Raw genomic sequence first — 20,560 nt, 5'->3', positions numbered from 1 at the left:
GCCGGCCGAGAAAATGTTGGAACAGTCCCGGATGTATTCAGTTCAAGATGGCGGCCGGCAGAGGATTGTGTTTGGGTCAGGCTCTTCTTCGCCGTGCTGTTTTGCAACGACCACAAGCTGCACAAGTTTTGTTAGGAATCAGAAGAGGTTAATGTTTAAGTAACACTTTCTTTAAGATCGTTACTTTAGAGCAGTTACAAAGATAACTTAATATTTTTAGTCAATATTAACACCACCTTCACTTACCTATTACTTGGGTATTACTTGCCCATTTCATAATTTAACTTCAGTTGAACTCAACGGAAGTTCACATAACTTACTATGCTTCGCTGTTGGCTAAACTTATCCGTTTCTTTAACAAAGCGGAATTACAGGAAAAGTAAATCTTTCAGGGGGTTGTTTGTATTTGGTAGGAAATGATTTTAAAGTTAGTAGAACCTTTTTTATTAAAAACTGAATCATTGGATAATGCAATTCTAGCATTTTGATTGGCTTAGCCGTTATGGTATATGAGCTATTATACCATGCTCTCCATATATGGTCAGTGTACGCGTCAGTTTAAAATTGGAAGCTAGCGGAGATTTTTTTTTCGCGAAGGATAGAACGGCGCCCGAAGCAAATTGTTTTAACTCGTTTCTTAGAATACTAGAAATGCAATTTCATCGAAAGAAAAAAGACAAAAACAAACAAAAAAACCTCAAGAGCTTGTTTGAAAGTTTGTTGAAAAACACATGAAAACACATGGAACTAAAGTACCTTGACCAGCTACGAAAGTAGACAAGTGTTGTTTCTTCACGATCACGAAGCCATTCGCCGATCGAGTCACTCGCCAATAGATAACTGCGGCTTGTTTATCCGACATCAAGAATATAAATCGCAAGTAACCAGCTACAAATACAGGCTATGCAGCCATTCACTAGAGCAGTCAAGGCGGCAGTATAGCTTCTTTTCTCGTTCAGCAAAACCAGCTTGTGGCTTCAAACAACTTCATAACAAGCGACCGAGGTAATAGTTTTTCTCTGTTGTTCTTACTTTTATAACTGCACCGAAAATCCAAATTCACAGTAATTTCGATGGCTGTCACTTAAAAATTCTTTTCCTTCACATTATCTGCCAGGTTTTCTTAGCTTTTCTGCTGTGTAAAATTCATCCTACAATGTTTTGATTTTTCACTCATGCAGTCCAGGCGAGTCCATTCGCGCGTTGACAGTTTTGATAGACGTGTGACATGTGAGTAGCGGAAGACCCTTGTCTTTTCCGGTTTGTTCTAGTCGGTTTTTTCTAGTGGGCGTTTTTAATAAAACAATTATTCCACTCGCGCTTGTTGGATATGAGATGATTATAGCCAACTCGGCACTACGCGCCTCGTTGGCTATCTATCATCTCATATCCAACGCACCCTCGTGGAATAATTGTTAAGTAGCACATTCACTTTCTTGGAAAGGCAAATTGCTAAATTGTGGGTATTTATTTGTTTAGTAAATTTTATTCTGTGTACTTTGTGTAATATGCCATTCTCAGCTCACTTTTTCATAGATGTAATCAAACAAAAGACTGGACACTTGTCAGGTTCAATTGAAATGCTATTAACTTTTGTGTTTTTATTCAACACAGCTCATGATGATCATTTACGATTCCCTATCCCCACTCCAGAGAATGACTGGAAAGGTTTTACTCGTGAGTGGCCTGATGATGGTTATGCTCTAGGAGACTATCCTAATCTTCCAAATATTTCTTATCAAAGAAGACAGCACAAGGGCTGGTGGGACTGGCAAGAACGCAGAAACTTTAATGAACCAGTAAGCTGCAATGATGAACCCATACACACTGAAACCTTTTTTTTTTTAATTATCCATTCTAGTTTATGCAAAACACTAAAAATGAATCCCACTGTTTTTACATGATAACGTGGTATGTAACTCATTCATTTTGATACAGGCCAATTTTTATATGGATGTGTTACATCATGTAGTGCATTTTCCTCCATCCACAATGAAATGGGCACAGCAAGTTTTAATGATCCACCTTGAGTGTCATTTTCCTAACATTTTCTCAACTTCTAAGTGTAAATGCAGGGCTAGACTGTTCACAGTCTGTTGAGCGCGCGTGATAAAATATAAACCACGGCGGATTTATTGACCTCCAGTGCAAGGGGGTAGTGGTGGGGGAAGAAGAAAATATATTTTTCTTTCTTGTGCTCCGCACTCATTTTCTGATGCTCTGTGCTCGTTTCCGCGTGCCCTGCGCTCATAATGAACAAAACAAAAATAAAACATTTGTGTACAGGCTAATGCAGGGCCATGCACACAAATGTTACATGTATTTTCATCCTTACGAACTTCTGGTGGACTTCAAAATAACTTCTTAAACTCATTAATAATTCATAAAGAAAATTCAGAGGAAATTAATATTTAATGAGTGTTTGGATATCAGATGAAAAACTGCTCATTTTTGCATCCTTAATTTCTCCTTCAAAAATGATTTTGTTTGAGAAGAAATATCAAACATTCGACACAGTGTTTCATCACCAGATGAAACACCTCGAAGTTCGTCAAAAATACTCCGCTGCGCGTCGTATTTTCAACTCTCTTCTCGGTGTTTCATCTGGTGATGAAACACTGCATCTCATGTTTGATATATTACATGGAGCATTCTGTCTAAAACTAAAATAAAGGTGGATCTTTCTTGCATTCTTTTGTTGTCTGAAATGGATATTCAAGCGTAAATTTGAAAGTAATAGTGTGCAAAATACATGTAAATTACTTGTTTTCTTATCAGATTCATGAAGATGAGGATGGACTGAATGTTTGGGTCTGGCAAGAGGTGGAGTGTAGTGGAATATACACACCGTAAGTGCCTTATGACAGACATCAGTATGATGTTTTTTTGTTAGTTTTTCTTTAATTTTTCTTTTTGCTTTTTCTCCTCCCCTCTTCTTTTGCTTCTCTTGCCTCATATTTTTTCTTTTGCTGGGCATTTAGTAGGCTTCATTTTTGTGCAGGGCTGTCACTAGCATTTCAAGTTGCCGGGTATATGTGATAAGTGGAAGGGGAATGGTACAGCAAGGAAGTTCTTTTTGTTCTATTACCAGTATTTTCCTTTTGTTTCCTATGAAAGTAGCCGGGGAAAATCCCCCTGACAGCCGTGTTGGTGGGAAAAGCTTTTGGGAATAGGACCTTAGGATTAGATGAAAGGAGAGGTAGCAGCGTGCAAAGAAAGTCGTGTCCGATAGCCCGGGGCCAGTGGATTTTACTATCGGGCTCGCAAATGTTGTTTTTAACTTTCCCGCCTGGCAAGTGAAATTTTTGAAGGAATTATAATCACAAAAGAATTGTTACACTGTATCAACCCTGTTCATCATTGGGCTAGTTAAAATGACTTTTGGGCTAGTACATGCTAACTACAGCCTGCCTGAATGGCATGCCGTAAAACTGACGTTCTTTGCACCCTGGGTAGGTGGGTTATAGAACAAGATTTTTATGTGAATTTTTGGGTCAATGTCTCATGGTTCATGGCTGCAAAAATATTTTTTTTCCTGGGGCCAGGGTCAACAAAGACTGTCATACATGTATGCTACAACGGTGCTATAATTGAACACCCTGTAGATGTTTGAAAGCCTAGTAGGATTCTTCCTAAAGACTATACATATAATGTAATATTCCTTCATGTCAATCTTCTAACATCTAATCTTCGATTTTATGTGCCTTTGCACAAAAAGCTTACATTTAAAGTTTAGAAGATTTACTTTGTTTTTTTTTGTGACTCAATTTTGGGGATTTTAAAAATTTCTAACCTAAGAAAAATTTGAACCACAACATCCTTAACATTGAAACTTCATTTTGAAAGCACTCTTCCAGACAAAGTTTTGAGTGTGCCAGCCCATGGTATCTTTTTACTCCTGTAACAGGACAAGGTCCTGGGATTAAGAACTACACTACAAAGATAAAAGAATCATCTTTGTTTATTGTGGTCATGTTGTATTTCATCCTCAGGCATCAAGCACTGTTGCATATGACGATTGCTTTTGCTATCGTTGGGTTTGTTGGATATCTGTCTTATCTTTATGACCAAACAGACCCTAACCCTGCGGTAAGACATTCCATGTTTCTTTATACAATGGTATTACAAGCAGGGACATTATTAGACTTTCTGTACACACACACGTTTTAGTCCAGAAGAAAATGCAAGTGAAGTTTCTTGCATTACACTGTACTGTGCTCAGCAGGTAATGTGATAGGCATTTTTCCCAAGACAGCTAGAAAAACGGTAGATGAAGACGGGGAAGAGCTGGCAGACAGGCTGTTGGTGTAGCTTTTTCTGTTGAAAGTAAATTTAATCACAAACAACAGCGAATGCTGTTCTTAACTTGCTCGACAAACAAGTGACTTTTTTTTTTTGGAGGAGTTCAAATGACAGAAGAACTGTAATCAATCCTACTCATCAAAATGTTTTTGGGGCTAGTTAAAATGACTTTTGGACAAGTACATACTAGCTACAGCTTCGCAAATCATAAGCTGTAAAACCTGACTTTGTTTGCAATGTGCATCGGCTTTAAAAATTAAATCATAAACTTTGATTAACTTGTAGACTGAGTTGTTTTCAAAAGCCCCAAATGCAACCCTTTTTAAACTTCTTCATTTTTGTCCATGTGTGTCCTTATTTGTATCTTTTGAGTTTTTTAAAAGTTTTTCAAGAAGTCATTTTTATATTTCACTCAATTCTATGGCCAGATTTGGCTAAATGCTCCTTGAAGCTGCTTTCAAACATTCAACTATTTATTTGCTATTTCAGGTACCGAAGGAGTATCCCTTTAATAACCTGTACCTGGAGAGAGGAGGCGATCCAAACAAAGATCCGAGCGAGGAAAAACATACCTCGAACAAAATCATTTCTAACAACGTTTATGGTTGTTAGTGTCCCTCTCATTCCTCCTTTGAGATCTTTCTTTTGTCAGAAGACAACTTATCACTAAATTGAGACGTTTGTCGTGCGCAGAGGTCTATCTCCGTAATCCTTGTTTTAAATCCGAAAGCATTTATGGATCCAAAAAAGCGGTTATGACAAATATGTAGTGTATTTTTTTTCTTGATCTTGGAGAAGTAAATCGCGCTAGTTTTTGGAGTAACCAGAACAAAGTTCTTCACGACACGTACTGATTTAGAGCCCAGAGAATCGCGTGGCTAATTGATATTGTAAGAACCGATCGAAAAAAAAATGCGTCGTAAGCTCAGATGTAAATAACATTTAATTTTGATAACTGGATTAAAAACTTAAAAAAAAACGCCTCATTTCAGGAAGCGTAAAACATTAGTTTTCTGCCAAAACGTAAACACCATTCCGTGACTTTGACATATTTGAACGGGCTTACCTTCAGGCATAGCCCAAAATTGAAGATCCCGTCCTAATCCTTCCGCGTAAGTTTCACCCCAAAACAATCTTTGACCGCCAAGACGTCACTAGTGTTGAAAGGCGCATGGTTTCATGGGACCTGTTTCGGCGGGAACGGTCGTAGGTCCTTAAAAAGCGCCGGGTCACGCATACTCGAGATAAGTAATACAGGTGAGAGAATAGTACACGCGTGAGGAGGGAGACCTTCAATCGATTTCTTTCCACACACGCGCTCTCCCTCGCCGTCAGCGCGGCACCGTCTTTGTTCTTCTTCGCGTTCGGAATTTCTCGTGTGCTTGCTTCGAACACGAAAGCAATTCTGAAACGCCCCGAGTCGTTGGCTTCTTTCCAAAAAGGACATTTTATCCCGCTGACAAGTCAAAAATCAATCTACACAAACGGGTACATCAATCGCCATGTGACGGTTGCAATGAAGTTGAATGCCCCTGGCCATGGCTTCGGTCCAAAAATTAGCTAGAATTGCAATTTATCTTGTTGATAAAAAGGGGAGTTTGATGTAAAAAGAAAAAATCTAGCTTTTAGCGTGCTAAAGTTTTCAAGATTGATAAGACTCTCCTAACAGATGTTAGCGAGCGATTTGTCTAATGCTTAACCCACTCGGGTCACGTGAGGACACTTCGTTGAATATGGACTCCTATAATTTAAATCCTGTGCGATGCCTTCATTCAAGGCTTCAAAAGTTCTTTGTGTTTGTTATCGGCAGTGTGGACTTTTTCTTTCGTTATTCGCTGGTCTTGAACCGTTCGCGCATTTGCGTATTGTGGTGTGATGAAAAACGCTGTAAGCAAGTTTTTCATTTCCCTGCGTGTTCTGTCGGAAAAGTTCAATCGTTTCAGGTAGCCATTCCTCATCTTTACCTGCAGCGTCTCAAGAGCCTTATTGTTGTTGATAGAAACAAAAGAAGAAAGTCCGTGTTCGGATACTTTATTGGTCACCCCATCCCTAACAGGGGCTTCTTACTTCTTACTTCTACTACCACGACGTAAACCTCAAAAGCTGGCCGGGTCTCCAAAGGACTTAAAATGTGAAAGAAAGGAGCAGCAAGATTATATTGTGAACTTCTTGAGTTGTAGAACTATTTTATTTTCTCCCACGCGTTTCGTGTCTGACGCACGCTTTATCAGACGGTTTCAATATTTGGTTGCCTGTGTACAGCCGCCCCTCTCCTCAAAAAAATCGGAGGGCGGCTGTACACAGGCTAAATATTAGAATGTTCAATAAAATTGAACTGGAATGATTTTACATCCCCACTAAACGTACCTAGGAGCATTGGAAATACGTCAAACCTAATGACTCATATTTTATACGTGATCCCGACCCCTCTTGATAATATGTTATTTTAGAGGCTACAGGTTTAGATGAAACTGTTACAAGTTTCAAGTTGCAAAATGTTAAATCACTTTAGTTTGCTTTTAGGAATAGATACGGGCGTTAACTAGCTGTTAGCTGAGTTTTAAGACCCCGAGGGGTACTCCCCTGTAAAGGCTATATAGGTATGTGCCGCCCCAAAGGGTATTGTTTTTGCGACGTCTCGGTCTGAAAATGGGTATGGATTTTCATTCTCTCTTGATTTTCCCCATTTTGTCTGGAAATGGGTATGGTTTTCGAGGAAGCTACGGGAGTGTATAAACGTATTTGTCGTTTCGATTCCAAATGAAGCAGAAAGAAAGAGTAATATGCGAATTCGAAATGGGTTTTAAGAAAACCTTTCTGTTTGAGCCCTAGTATTAAAACGATGACTTATTTCTACCTATACCAGGTCCGAAAACGGGTGTGGAAAATAACATTTTTTAGTCTCAAATAGGGTCAGGATTTGGAGAACTGGGCGGCACACCACGCCACAGAGTTCCCAGGATTACCCCCCGGGTTTAAAACTCCGCGTTTAACTGCATGTGCGTTCAGTTAGTCATCCATCACGAGTAAAAGAAAAGAAAATACTTCTCTGCAGCTCAGTCGCGCAGTTCGCCGACTTAACCTTTTAAAAAGAATTGGAGGGAATTTTTTGAGGTTAAAAATGTGCCCGCTTCGAAACATAATAATCAAAACACAAAACAAATGAGTTGTTGCCAAACTCAGCAAAAGAAGGCGTAGCAAATCCGCGACTCTGTATACCGAACCAGCCGATTTTGCGCCAGGGAAACAAGACTAAGTTTTCCTCTAAAGAACTGGCTCTTCAATCCGAGGCGTATTATTAAATAAAAATTTTAATGGACCTTTACAACAGTTTCTCAGTAGTTAGGATTTTCACAGATCTTTTAATACAGTATACATTGTATCTTGATACTGCTTCGAGTGAACAGAAAACTGCCACTGTATCCAGTAAAATGATAATATTGGCCTTAAGTAAATGATACTTATTGTAATTGGCTTATATTCAGTTATCACAGGAAAGATGTCACGGCCGGTTATCTCTAAATACATCGAACACGTAGTCAGTTAAAACCCGTAGACTGGAAGACCGTAGAGGATGTATTAGGTTTTTGGTAGAACAGATCATGTACCGGGAACTTATTTAGTCAATACAGGCGGGTTTTTAACTGTATTTTGCACTACTTACTGAGTGGTAAACTCACTCTGGTCATTAGATCAAACTTCAAGTGGCCTAAAGGAAGAATTTCTCTTTCATCGGTTGATTAAACACTTCTAAACTAAGGATTTAAATAAATATCAAGTTTATCTCTCTATTAAATGATAATGCTCTTAAGAAAAAGGACAAAGAAATACGGTCTGAAAATAGAAAGTGCCCTGATGATAATGGCAAATTCAAGGGAGGGGCCGATTGCCGACGATCTTCGTCAGTTAGGGGACGAATAGAAAGTCCTTGATAGCGATCATTTAATAGCACGAGACTGAGTTGAACTACTTTACCTCCCACATGACAGGGTAAAGACAGGACAAATATTTTTACAGTTGTTTTCAAATTACAAGGCACGTAGAACTTTAATTGGGTGGGAAGACAGCAGCCACACCTTCGTCACATAAATATATTTTTTTTCTCTTGTACCAGGCTCAGGCCAAACGAAAGTAAATCAAAAAAGTAGACTACAAGTAGTCCCCCATTTTTCCTCCTCTCGCGTGAGGTGATTTTCACGCGCGCTCGCGTTTCGTTCGCTCTATTATCCCTGAGGAAAAATGGGGGACTACTCGTAGTCTATCAAAAAAGTGGCGGCAACTTTTTAGTTTCGATTAGCAACGTTGTTACTTTTATTTGGATTCATTCGGAGACTTGGACTATCGCCGGTGTTATTTTGTTTGCTATGCCTATCTCCTGGTCACAGATTGGAGCCTTAGATAATGGAAGAAAAGGTGACCCATCGTTGTAGTGCTTTGACATGGAAGGCGATTGAGTTCGGAGCACGAACGCTTGTTCACGTCCAGGACTGGTCAACTGCCTTAAACGGCAGCAGAACAACTTTCTGAGGTAGCCTTTTCCATCAATCATAGCAAATCCGAGTATAAACGGATTGAGAACAGAATTAGTGTACATAAAGATGTTGCTAAACGTTGAGACTCTTACGAACAAAGGACTAGAAGAACCTTGACCAAAATCGTGCCATAACCAGACTACGTGAGTGGGTAACATACACATTGCGAACACAACTACTGCAGCTACAAACACTTTGACGATTCTGGCGTTCCTATGCAATCGTAAATTGATCGACTCTATAGAGACCGATCTCTTTCTCACTCTTACTTTTAAGGTCTTCATGTCTTTGTAAAACGTAAAAATTATAGAGGAGTAGAGAAATATCATGACACTTAAGGGTACAAAGTAGAGGAATATAAAAATGGTTAGGGTGAACGCTTTTCCGCTGTAGACCTTTGGCCAATGTTCACTGCATTGATTTCCTTCGAGTTTCAGAGCAGCTGAAAATGGTAGAACGATCAAGCAAGATAAAACCCACATCGCAGCGATGATAATGAACGCAGTTTTGATGTGCATTCTCGGCTTCATGGGTGTGACGATTAATTTATAGCGTTCTGTGCTCATAAGCAAAAGTGTCAAAACAGAAACGTAGATCAGTACAGACTGTAGTGGGTAGATAACATGGCACATGGCAGCACCGTATGGGAATTCGCCTTTTACTTGCTCTGCAATATCCAAAGGAATACTAACAAGAGAGGTTCCTGCATCTGTAATAGCCAGGTTCAAAATGAGATATTCGTACAGCTTTCTTCTTTTCACGTTCAAAATCGTTTTAATGACCAGGAGATTTCCAGTCGCTCCTAAACAAGCAATTACACTTAGCAGCGAGATAGCAGCTATCATGGGGAATGCTTTTTCGAGCTTCTGTTCGCTCCCCTACTCTTGTGCTAGGCTTGATTTACTTTTGTGGAACAAAAAACTTGTGCTTGAGTAAAAGCCGAATCCAACCTTCCTTGATTTCCAAGCGGTGATGAGTTGTAGCGTTTCACTTCAGGTCCTTCAGCGCTTCAGTTGCCGTTCGCATTACGTCGGACACCTCTTCTTGTCGATTCTTGCGTGTCTCATGCAAGGTGGGCGACTTATCATAACAATGCACTGTTTGACGTCGCTATAAAAAGCTTGTACTTGAACCATCACGCTATTTATTCAATCAATTAGCACATGGTTTGAAAGGTCATTGGAACGTCACATCCATTCCTCTTTGCAACAACGCACATGCAATATTAGACAAACAATTCTCGGTTTTCACTCACGTGAGAAAGCAGAAATAAAAATGGAAACCTTTTAAAACAGAAAGTCTAGAATCTGGAAAATGAAAGAAGATAAATATACAAAAAGCCTTGCCAAGAATCGGGTCTATGCAATAGTTCATATGCGAGATATTCGGAAAAACGTTTTACCCAAATTTATAAAGCTTTGTATGAAGGCGCCATGTTTGTGCCATGTTTGTGTCCCTTTCAGGAACAGAAACATCTGTTACTTATGCGTGAATTCTTCGCGTGAGGAACTCATAAAGATTAAAGTAATATTTATATTTATTCTAAGACAAGGAATGTTTAGATAGCAAAATCTCCAAAAATCCGTAATGTTTTTAACCCACATAAGAACTTTCCCGGCCGCCAGCTAAATGCCCCGTCACACAAAAGCCTGGAAATTCAAGCGTCCTGTATCGCAAAACAAAGAACCCTTTTGAACCGAAAATTTGTTTATATAAAGGTTTTAAGGTGCTCTAATATCACATGAAAGTAAGAAACTCAGAAAAAGCGATAGTTTTTAGTTTGAATTTTTGGTGACGTCATGTGAAACCAAGACCCCCGCCAACTACAGTGGAACCCCGTTGATACGACCACCATTGGGCCAAGAAAAAATTAGCCGTATTAACGAGGTGGCCGTGAGGCGGGGTTCCACTGTAATAGGCTTTCAATGAATTAGCCTGCGTCAAAAGGGGAGGGAGGGGGGGGGGGGGGAGTGAAGGAATAAGGGAGAGGGGATTGGAGAGAGGAGGAAAGGGGCCTCCTCCTTTTTCCTTTCGCGCTTTTCTTTCCCACTACTGACCTGCATTACCAAATAAATTATGTATGTATGTATGTATGTATGAATCTACTTGCTACACGTTACTATAACGGGCAGTCGGTTTCTTGGTTTTAAATGGCGAGTTGTCCAATGCTCGTCATGAATATCGTGATTTGTGTCCTGGCAACTAATACGAGTGGTAGAGTCGTTATAGAACTATTTCCTTGATCAAAAATCTTACAACCCCAGCCTCCTCCTCAGGCGCTTTGTTTTTCTCATTGAAACGCGAGTGACTTGTGATGAACCGCAAGGGACCATGGGAAGGGTACAGACTGCCTTTCTTTGCGCGCACATTTCCAACGAGAGAGGAACGTCTGGGTACGAGGCAGTTACAACCCGTTATTCACCCCAATATAAGGGAATTCAAGGCAGTCTTGGATTCTGAATTCCTCGCCGTGGATTCCGGATTCCCAGGTGCTGGATTCCAGTCTTTGTCATGGGAACTTGGATTCTGGATTACAATCTTAAGTGAGATTCCGGATTCCTTGCGTTGTATTCCTGATTCCAAAGCCAGGGATTCAGGATTCCAAGAGCAAACGTTTCCCAGATTCGGGAATCCGGATTCCCTTACATGGGGCGACGTTATGGAGCGGTTACACTACGGTATGCATGCACTGGAATGTAGTCATGTAGCATGCCTAAAAAGGGATTCAATGTATTCATGCTGTATGTGTTCTTGTTCACGAACTACTTAGACTTTTCTGTAGAGGAAATTTTTTGGCCCATGCAGCTGTCAGTTTACCAGGGCATCAATGCATCGAATGTTTTTGGTGTAGTATGCTTATACAACGATGAGGAATTTTTCATGCTGTTTGTACGTTTGTTTTTGTTCAAGCTCTACCAAGAGACTATAAAGGGGACAGAGAGGGCATCCCCCATATACACCCTATTCCACAGGTAATTCGTCTCGAGTTATTTTTAGAATCGGGATAAAGTTACCTCGCGCGAGGCGTGGATGTTTCGTGGAGGTTTCGCATGACCAAACGCCGTGCAAAACATGTCGGGCGAGAGGCAATGAAAGCGTAAAAAGATCGAGAGCATTCCTGAATATTGAAGCGAAATGAGTCGGCGCTCACCTGGGAAAAAGGAATCGCTGGACTCTTTGACAACCCGTGAAATCAGTTTAACTCGAAGTTGTCCTAACCTCAGTGCTTTAATAAAATGAGAAATTTCGCCGGTCTATTGAAACCGGTCGTTTGTACAATTTAGGGAGTTTAAGATCCAACGACGCGGACGACAACTAGAACGTCAAAAAAACAATAGGTTTAATTAGCAAAACAACAACTTCGCACGTGCAACACACTTTTTTGTTCATTTCTTTCCCGTTTTTGCACGACAACGACGTGAAAATGCCTAATTTCGCGTTTTTTGGAGGACGTAAATAAGCAATGACTAAATTTTATTTCTCTTTCTGAGCTTGAATATGGTCCCTTGAAATTCAGCTTTAGGAGGGTTCGCCTACAATTGACAAAGTAAGTGGGTAGGAATCATCGCTATAAAGACTGAAAAGAATAAACATCAAACCAGAAATTGCTCTCTTCAAACTGTAAATTATAAATGATCCTGAGAGAATATTCAGTGTGTTAAGGATTTCCCTGCTCTACTGTTAGCTCTATACAAGAGAGGAAGGGCGATTCTTTTTTAATTTCGGTTTCGCTGACACAGCTTTCGCAGAAATCTCGCTGTAGTCGTTTAAGTCGACAAAAGGAATAGCAAAATCGCTCTCCGCGTCTTCCCCCATTTTGTTCTGCGTCATTTCGTGAAGGACGCGTGGCTCTCAGCGTGGGTCATCCACGCGGAACACATTCGCGCTATGTGATTGGCTGTTGTCTAATCCCCCTTGAGATCTGTGTTGTTAAAAATAACTCGAGACGAATTACCTATGGAATAGGGTGTATATGGGGGATGCCCTCTCTGTCCCCTTTATAGTCTCTTGGCTCTACTTAATAGACTTTTCATGGGATCTAAATTGTATAACCCTTCTCTGTGCTCTAACAAGATGCAGTTTGGTGTGATCAGAGCTCTACCTATCAGATCCAGCTAAGGAAAATAGCAAACAACTCTAACAAACCATAGACTCGCTAAAATTTTACAACTAGTGCTTTAATAGTTTGCGACACAGCCAGGTGGACTGAATTTTAGCCAAAACCTTTGAAAGGTCTTTCACCTTTTCTGTTAGGTTTTCACTGGTAAGATATTGAGTCATACACAGCCACAGGTATGAATATTAGTTTTTAGCTGCTGTAATACTTTATGAAAGTAAGACAAGTAAGAACTCAGAAGGATCGATAACTCTCTAATTTGAACATTTGATGATGTCATGTAGCCTGAGAAAACAGCCGACATTTGGCGACGCTACCACTGGTTTCCCCGCCAAATGACGTCTGAGAAACGAGAAATTGCGAAGTGGCCGCCCATTATGATAGAGCTTCCATTGCGACATACAGTCTTACAGACATCAGTGTAGACAGGGTACTTGGCGTTGACCAGTTCACTATTTTTCAGTTTAAAAATTGTGTAATTGACGTAAGGCCAATTCTATCATTTTTTTCTCCTATAACTTTCACCATAATTTTGTTTTATCTATTTTCTTTATAGCTTTTAACTGTTGCTCCTTGCACTGCATTTTTCCCCATTTTTTCAAAATGACAATGAATTTATTAAAAAAGGCCAACTCTTGCCATTAACACGAAACTGTGGTGTCCATCGTTCATAAAATCACGAAATAAATCACAGATGCGTCATATATGTCGCTTATAAGCAACCTCGTCCCAGGGTTTTTCCATTTTTTTAGGCGGAAAAGCCCCGGGGACGAGGTAAGCTTATGATTATCCCAGATGTGACAATGTTAGCCCGAATAACAGGTGTTTTGTGGGTTTTCAGGCGGGTGAGTGCTAGTTGCGAGACATGCTAGCCTGTTCTAGGTGTCTAGATATTGGAGAGTGGTGCGAAAGGAAAGCGGAGCGAGAACAACAAGGTAGGAAGGAAGGACAGCGTTGGGAACGCTTTTATTGCACGAACCAACCCCACCCCTCACTGTCTTTCTTTTTTCAAATTTCCTCACGCCTTCCCCATTTTCAGAATGCTTTGAACCGTGCGGAGACACGTGAGAGAAGGGAAAGGAGATAATTATTAATCAGGCTGTCACATCTGAGATACTCATAAGGGACTTATCCGGATATGACAGCCTAATTCTAGCCTTCGCAGCAAACATTATTGCTCTACTTCCAACTCAGTTTCGCGCTTTAATTCGAGTGGAAACCCTTGTCACGTGGGCTAGCCTAATTCCACATCCCTTGTCTTGGATGGCAGTGATGATAGAGGCCTGGGTGCTTGATTCGTTCAACTTCAAGTGACATCATCAAGACGCGATCGATTAGATCCCAGTCTTCTCCGCCCCATTTGTATTGGTAGTCTTGAGTGTTCATCCCTGATTGGGCAAAGATAAGTTTTTCAAACAAATAGATCAGAGACAAATTGAAGCAACTTTTAAAATAACTGGTAAGTAAAAGGGTTCTTTTTTCTCGTTTGTAATTTAATCCAATTACCAGTAATACCCTTAAAATCGTACATGCATGTCATTGCGGAGTAATGATAGATCTTCGGCCTCGTCTTATTCACCCTTACACGTTAATTAAAAGGGAACATAAAAAAGCTTATGACATTTTTCAAATCGCTGGGGAAATATAGAGCGTTTTCACTCACGTGGCCAGCATCTTTGCTAATTCATTGGAACAAAAGAAAGTTTTTACATAAGAAAAGAGTTCAATTCCGACGGGGTTGTCTTGGTACACCAGCATGGCCGCCGTTTCATTGCTTTTCAATACCAATATGGCCGCCGTGACGTCATGTGAAAACGCTCTTTACATCGGTGTCCTAGTAGTTTATCTTATATGTGCCCTCATTGGTCTCGGTGGTTAGGGTTAGGGTTAGGGTTAGGGATGAGTTCATACATACACTCAAGCGGTAATGCTGACGTCCAATATTACTTTTGGTTTTTGCAATTCAGCCACCGGTTAAATGTAAGAAAACTGGCACCAGCACATGTTTTCCGATCGTGGTTCCCGCTTCTAATTCTAACTAGCACTTCAAACTTTCGTTAAGATACCACCCAGGATCTTGCCTTGCACCCTTCAGACGAGTCACTTTTAAGACTCCCTCCTGGTCTTCTCCAAATCATTGAAGCAGACCAAATAACTTAAGCTGCAGTTTTTAGTTTCACATATTGCATACCTCCTAATTTTGTCCAGTCTGACTTGTAAATCGCCATAAGACCAAACCCGTCCATTTGCCAAAACCCTCGATGTTCCTTTGAATCACTGTTACAATTAAGGCGACCAACTATAGGAAAATACACCATTCTACCAGCTATGGTGTTCTGTAAAATGATATATACATCACTGCTTCAGAATGAATGTTTAGTGCGATTGTATGCTCAGGAAAGTTTAGGTCTCCGTGTACAGACTTGAGACAACTCACGTCATTATAGCCTGAGAAAACAGCCGACATTTGTCGACGCTACCACTGATTTCCCCGCCAAATGACGTCTGAGAAACCAGCGGAGAAATTCCATACTGATGACGTGTCACTACCCAGATCTGGGTAGTGCTTCTGATTGGTCCTACCGCGTCGGAAATTTGATTCAACCAATCAGAAGCACTACCCAGATCTGGGTAGTGACGCATCATCAGTATGGAATTTCTACGCTCGTTTCTCAGACGTCATTTGGCGGGAAAACTAGTGGTAGCGTCACCAAATGTCGGCTGTTTTCTCAGGCTAACGTCATTAACAAGTAAAAGATATCCACAATTATTAGTGAGATAGATAGAAGTACCCCACAATAGAGGGTAAACTTCTGGACAACTTTGAATTTTCTCTTAAGACCATGGCAGCGAGTATTACTGCGCATGCTAAGGAATGCAAGTGCTCGTCTGGGCATTTTCGTCCCCAAAGCCACTCTGCTTAACCCTAACCCCTCGTTTCCAGATCATGCGACCAAAAGAAACGACGGGACGAGAATGTCGTCTGGGAGCGCAGCGTTTCTGTTTAAAAACTAGGAATTAATCAATTTTTTAGTTGTTGCTAACCTATATTTGTCACGTTTCCTGTTGATAACTTGCTCCACAAACTGTTTTTTTGGGGCATTGATTAACGTTTTTAAGGAAAACAGAATCTCTCTTATGTTGAGGCCTTTTCCACTTTAGTACACTTGCCCTTTTTCAAGTAGAGTATTTTCCCTGGAAAATGAAGAAACTCTACTCCGTATGGGTTATCATCCGTAGCATGTTAAATTAAAAAGTTAGACTAAATGTCATCAACAAACTTTCAAAATATTGTTTAGTCCTTAAACTGAGTTTTGTTTTTGTTATTCACCTTTGTTACCAGGTGGATTAAAATTTGAACCAAGATCAGTCAGGGGCACCCAAAGATGGCTTTCTGTCTGTCTGTTCGGAGAAGCAAATATTGCCTAGAATTTTCTATTGCTTGAGGACGGCTAAAAATTTCTAAGTGATCGTTCCATTCATGTACAATTTTCGAGGCTTATCTAATAAATTCCCTACGATTTTCTGAAGTTTAATTTTCACATTTCACTACCCAGGTTAGGCTAGATAGCCTAAAAAGTGTTTTCAATTTATTTAGGAGGAAATCGTCGTTGGGTGCCCCTGATTAGTAGCTGACTAATAGGCCTTCTAGCTACAATCCTGGACAAAACTACTGGAGAAAATGTTTTCATTAACGCGCGCTACCTAACGCAACAAAACTATTTCCAAATCAACGGCTTTGCGTAAAGAAAACCCCCTCCCCCAGTTCAAAGTTGCTTCCTACAAATGCTTAGGGATCCGGCCTTCTTTTGAAGACCCAACAACACTGCTTCCAGGGGAAGGGGCGGAGGGAAGAATCGGTCAGCTACGAAGTTCAGAAAAAATGCCCCCCAAGTATGCAATTTTCTCAACAGTTTTGTCCAAGATTGTAGCAATAGTGGCCATGTGCAAATGCAAGCAATCCACTCGCATCTTTCTATTCATGTAATTTTATTCCCAAACGTAGACTTTGAGACACTTACTTTTCGAATACTATCCATAATATTGCCGGGTACATCAATGTGCAGGTCGAACAAGAAGACTATGTCATGCGCATTGGGTACGACTTCAACAGCCTTGTTCAAAGCTAGTGTCTTATAAAATTTTCCAGTTCGTAATTGGACAACAGTATGCCTCCTATTGAGAAGTGATGTGTTGAATGCTTCTTCTATATCAATATCTTTGCTTTCAAAATCAGCAATAATGACGTGAAAATTAGTATCACCGGTCAATACACTTGCAGTAGTGACCTGTTTGATGAAATGATGTATCCATTTTCCTTGCTCCTTGACAGGAATGATAAAATAAATTGTGGCGTTGTTATTCCAAATCATTCCCTCAGGAAGACACAAGCTACCACTTTTTTTCATCTGGTAAACGTGTTCTGTCAACCTAAATGTTTGATTGGTGCAATTTAAAGCGACTTCAAGATCCAGCAAGAAGCGATCACCATTCTCGTCATCCGGTTTTTGAATCACGTTATTGATATTCTTTAAGAAAATGTCACTGAAAAAAGAAGAAATGAAATTACAGCAGCACATAACTGGTTTTACACAGACGAACATCAGGGTGGGGCAGGGCAGAGCATTTGGTCGCTTTTTGACCGTTCTTATAGTCAAGCGATCTAGAGTCATGTACCAGCTCTCCTAACCCTAAAAGCCAATTGGTTCGATAACCTAACCGTGAAACAATACGAAAATAATGAGAAACAATGATGTGTTATTGTTTTCTGCGACTAATGAGGAAACACCTTACGAGCAGCTCCTATATTACTGGATCTAGAGAGTAGCGCTAGTGGTAGTGGTTCAAAGAGGGTCTTCAAATGATGGATAGCACCATCCAACGGATAAATCACCATCCAGTGGATAAGCATTAGAGGAGTCTTAGAGGAATATTGTCTGATCCACCTTTGGACAACTGGAGTCTGGAGTTGTGAATGTTTGACCATCTCGTTAGATTTCCTTTATTCACCATTTTCACATAGACCATTATTCCCCTTGTTTACCACCCTAAATTTTGTGTAACCATTATCTTCGATTTCTCTTGGGACCAGACTATAATACGCAATAGAAAATGGAAACAATGGATACAAGGTGCATTATGGTCTATGTGAAAATGGCGAGTACGTCTGTAATGGGTAGATTTTTCATATATGATTCCTATAGTGTAATGGGTAGATAGCTCATATATGATTCCTATAGTGTACCGATATATAGATTCTTATAGTGCCGTATTATAGCGCGCAATGTTGCCAGTCCGCTGGACAAAGTTCACGCGGCGTCTCTGAAGGATCGAGATTAGTTTGCCTCCCTGAGTTTTCAGACCAGTAGTTACAAGTTCAATTTGAAAATTCCGCCAAACCATAGTTCACCTTGTTAAGTCAGTGTCAAGTGTCTTCGAAAACCTTTTTTCCATTTTTGAATCCTCCATAACACACTCGGCTCGCCGCCCAATTTCCGTTTTCGCGTAGACTATTATTTTTTAGTTCTCCAGACAACTGCATTTGGAAACAATTACTTGGTACGTAAAAATTTGGGGAAGAGGGGGAGGGGGGGTAAAACCTAGCAGATTGTATGGGGGATTCGAACTTGATCGTCAATGGTAAATATAGTTATACAAAGATGGTATCAACTTATCGCGAATGTCGATTGTTATGTTTCAAATAACTCTTAATAATTTCGCAGTGCTAACGCTGCGTTAGTTAGCAAACATTCGGAACAGGTGTGTATATAAAGCAGCTGGGGTTGTTTGTATACAATCCATTTCGACATCATACGTAAGTTTCTAACTTGGGCTCCCCCCCTCCCTCCTCCCTCCTACCAAAAAAAAATTAAAATTAAAACATCTTACTGTGCTCTCGTGGACCCGGATTTAAAAAACAAGAGAACTAACCCGTGCATCTTACTTAGTATAACACCTTTAAAGATTCATGATCGTTAGAAAATAGAAAATGGAAAATTTGAGGAAATAGTTAAGGTTGAAGAGCTGGAGCCGTTATGGTAAGTTCTACTTCAAAGAAAAAACACATACACCCTAATTACCCCTGAATATCAGTCAAATTTTTAGGAAAGTAACGCCACTTACTTCTGCCGTAAAATGGACATAAACTCGTTTACAATGCACTCAACTCTGTTCTTGTTTATTACAGGATTGGGTGATGCCCATTTCTTAACTTGTTCTTTGCTAGACATATCGGTATCGTCTTGCGGAAACACAAGGGATTCCTTTCCCATTGTCAGCCAAACTCCCTGATAACGTTCGAGCTTTCTTCGCACCAAGAAACTGGGATTGTAAGGGCAAGTTTGAAATAAAGTCATGTACTCCATTCTGTTCATCAGGGGCAGACGAAGAAATCGTTCCTGCAAATTGCTTTCAGTGCCGCTGTTGCACCGGCGTGGACTTCGTTCCAAACTATTGGTGCCATAAAAAGGAGATAAATACTTGGATAAAATAATTCTAAAGTTCGAATTCTTTGAAGCAGAAGTGTTCAGCCAATGAACCGTGACAAAGGTTTCATCAGAACTTTGCCTGTTCACTGCAAGTGACTCCATGTAGTATTTCTTGCCAGCGTAAAGAGAGATTTTACTTGATATTTGGCCAAGGTATTTATTATATTCTTCTTTTAAGGTGGACGCCCATTCATCAGAAGAGTAGACAAATGCGATCAATTGGCTGCAGGCGGGGTGCTCATTCGGACTCAACCAAAGCTCAGATGGGCCACTTGATGTGATAGCAAACGTGTACTTGCCATCAACTTGCGGATGGATAAAACCAAAAATTCTTTGTCCTTTATTCGTTGAATCGTTGACTGTTCTGCTATGAAAGTCCGTTATGAAAGAACGCTTGTTCGGAACGTTTGCAGAATGCGGCCAGTTTCGCAACGCGCCCATGGCCGTTTCAGATATATTCCACCAGACATGTTCGTTCACCATTCCGTGGTTCGTGTCGACTGTAGAAAAATTTTGTACAGAAAACGAGATTCCTCCTTCTGCTTTTTCGTACTTCAAAATATTATTAGGAAATGACTCGGAGGAAAAGTTGAGTGTTTCAGAATGCGTGTATCGTATGTAAAGAAATATGAAAGACAGACTTCCTAAAAGCGTAATTATGGCGAAGTACCGCTTGAGATACCTTTTTCGAGAAAGTATCAAAAAACTCTGCCAAGAAGCCATATGTCCTGAGATGAGTTTAAAAAGGAACAGAAGTTACTGTGGCGTTTGACTAACTTACAGGCTTGAGTCCGAATACGATCATTATGTTTCACAACTCAACATAACACATTTCCTTCTACGATCTAAAAAAAAACAAACAGCAGAAAAAAAAGTGCGGCGTACTGTTTGCTAAGGAAGTCTGCGTATAAATGCGTAATTCCGGGGTGGTCATTATACTAAAAGACATATAATATTTCGACAGCTCAATTGTCAGATCGTGAAATACAGCGTTAAATTTATATTAAGTATACATAGGAGAAAGAACTATAACAAAATTTTAAAGAAACGTGTGTTATAATTAACAATTATTCGCCGAAGGCGAAGTTAATATTGTTGAATAATCCCCGAGACGAAGTCGA

General features: G+C 40.2%; 3 protein-coding genes across 3 annotated transcripts; 1 reads left to right on the top strand and 2 right to left on the bottom strand.

The window, feature by feature from the left end:
- Positions 1-30: 30 nt before the first annotated feature.
- On the top strand, positions 31-5,307 carry LOC140935534 (NADH dehydrogenase [ubiquinone] 1 beta subcomplex subunit 8, mitochondrial-like). Its single transcript, XM_073385094.1, has 5 exons — positions 31-147; positions 1,615-1,799; positions 2,779-2,849; positions 3,993-4,089; positions 4,792-5,307. Exons 1-5 carry the CDS (start codon positions 48-50, stop codon positions 4,912-4,914), a joined length of 576 nt encoding a protein of 191 aa, XP_073241195.1. The 5' UTR covers positions 31-47; the 3' UTR covers positions 4,915-5,307.
- Positions 5,308-8,544: 3,237 nt separating this feature from the next.
- On the bottom strand, positions 8,545-9,935 carry LOC140935531 (neuropeptide FF receptor 2-like). The gene has a single exon (XM_073385091.1). The coding sequence runs from the start codon at positions 9,677-9,679 to the stop codon at positions 8,624-8,626; it is 1,056 nt and encodes a 351-aa protein (XP_073241192.1). The 5' UTR covers positions 9,680-9,935; the 3' UTR covers positions 8,545-8,623.
- A 3,199-nt stretch (positions 9,936-13,134) lies between these two features.
- On the bottom strand, positions 13,135-20,273 carry LOC140935529 (uncharacterized). The gene is made up of 4 exons (XM_073385088.1): positions 19,075-20,273; positions 16,974-17,496; positions 15,143-15,287; positions 13,135-14,339 (listed from the first exon to the last, which is right to left on the bottom strand). Exons 1-4 carry the CDS (start codon positions 20,160-20,162, stop codon positions 14,191-14,193), a joined length of 1,905 nt encoding a protein of 634 aa, XP_073241189.1. The 5' UTR covers positions 20,163-20,273; the 3' UTR covers positions 13,135-14,190.
- Between the last annotated feature and the right edge of the window lie 287 nt (positions 20,274-20,560).

The sequence above is a fragment of the Porites lutea genome, chromosome 4 (assembly GCF_958299795.1).
Source record: "Porites lutea chromosome 4, jaPorLute2.1, whole genome shotgun sequence".
Lineage (NCBI taxonomy): Eukaryota > Metazoa > Cnidaria > Anthozoa > Scleractinia > Poritidae > Porites > Porites lutea.
This window is presented reverse-complemented; position numbering and strand designations above follow the sequence as displayed.

Bases quoted from the DNA above. Each gene is read 5' to 3' on its own strand.
- LOC140935534 (XM_073385094.1), top strand. From the start codon at position 48: ATGGCGGCCGGCAGAGGATTGTGTTTGGGTCAGGCTCTTCTTCGCCGT. The intron at 148-1,614 runs GTTAATGTTTAA...TATTCAACACAG, and splicing joins TTTGTTAGGAATCAGAAGAG to CTCATGATGATCATTTACGA. The intron at 4,090-4,791 runs GTAAGACATTCC...TTGCTATTTCAG, and splicing joins AAACAGACCCTAACCCTGCG to GTACCGAAGGAGTATCCCTT.
- LOC140935531 (XM_073385091.1), bottom strand. From the start codon at position 9,679: ATGATAGCTGCTATCTCGCTGCTAAGTGTAATTGCTTGTTTAGGAGCG.
- LOC140935529 (XM_073385088.1), bottom strand. From the start codon at position 20,162: ATGGCTTCTTGGCAGAGTTTTTTGATACTTTCTCGAAAAAGGTATCTC. The intron at 15,288-16,973 runs GTAAGTGTCTCA...ATCATTTTACAG, and splicing joins TTATGGATAGTATTCGAAAA to AACACCATAGCTGGTAGAAT. The intron at 14,340-15,142 runs GTATGCAATATG...TTGCCCAATCAG, and splicing joins AGACTGGACAAAATTAGGAG to GGATGAACACTCAAGACTAC.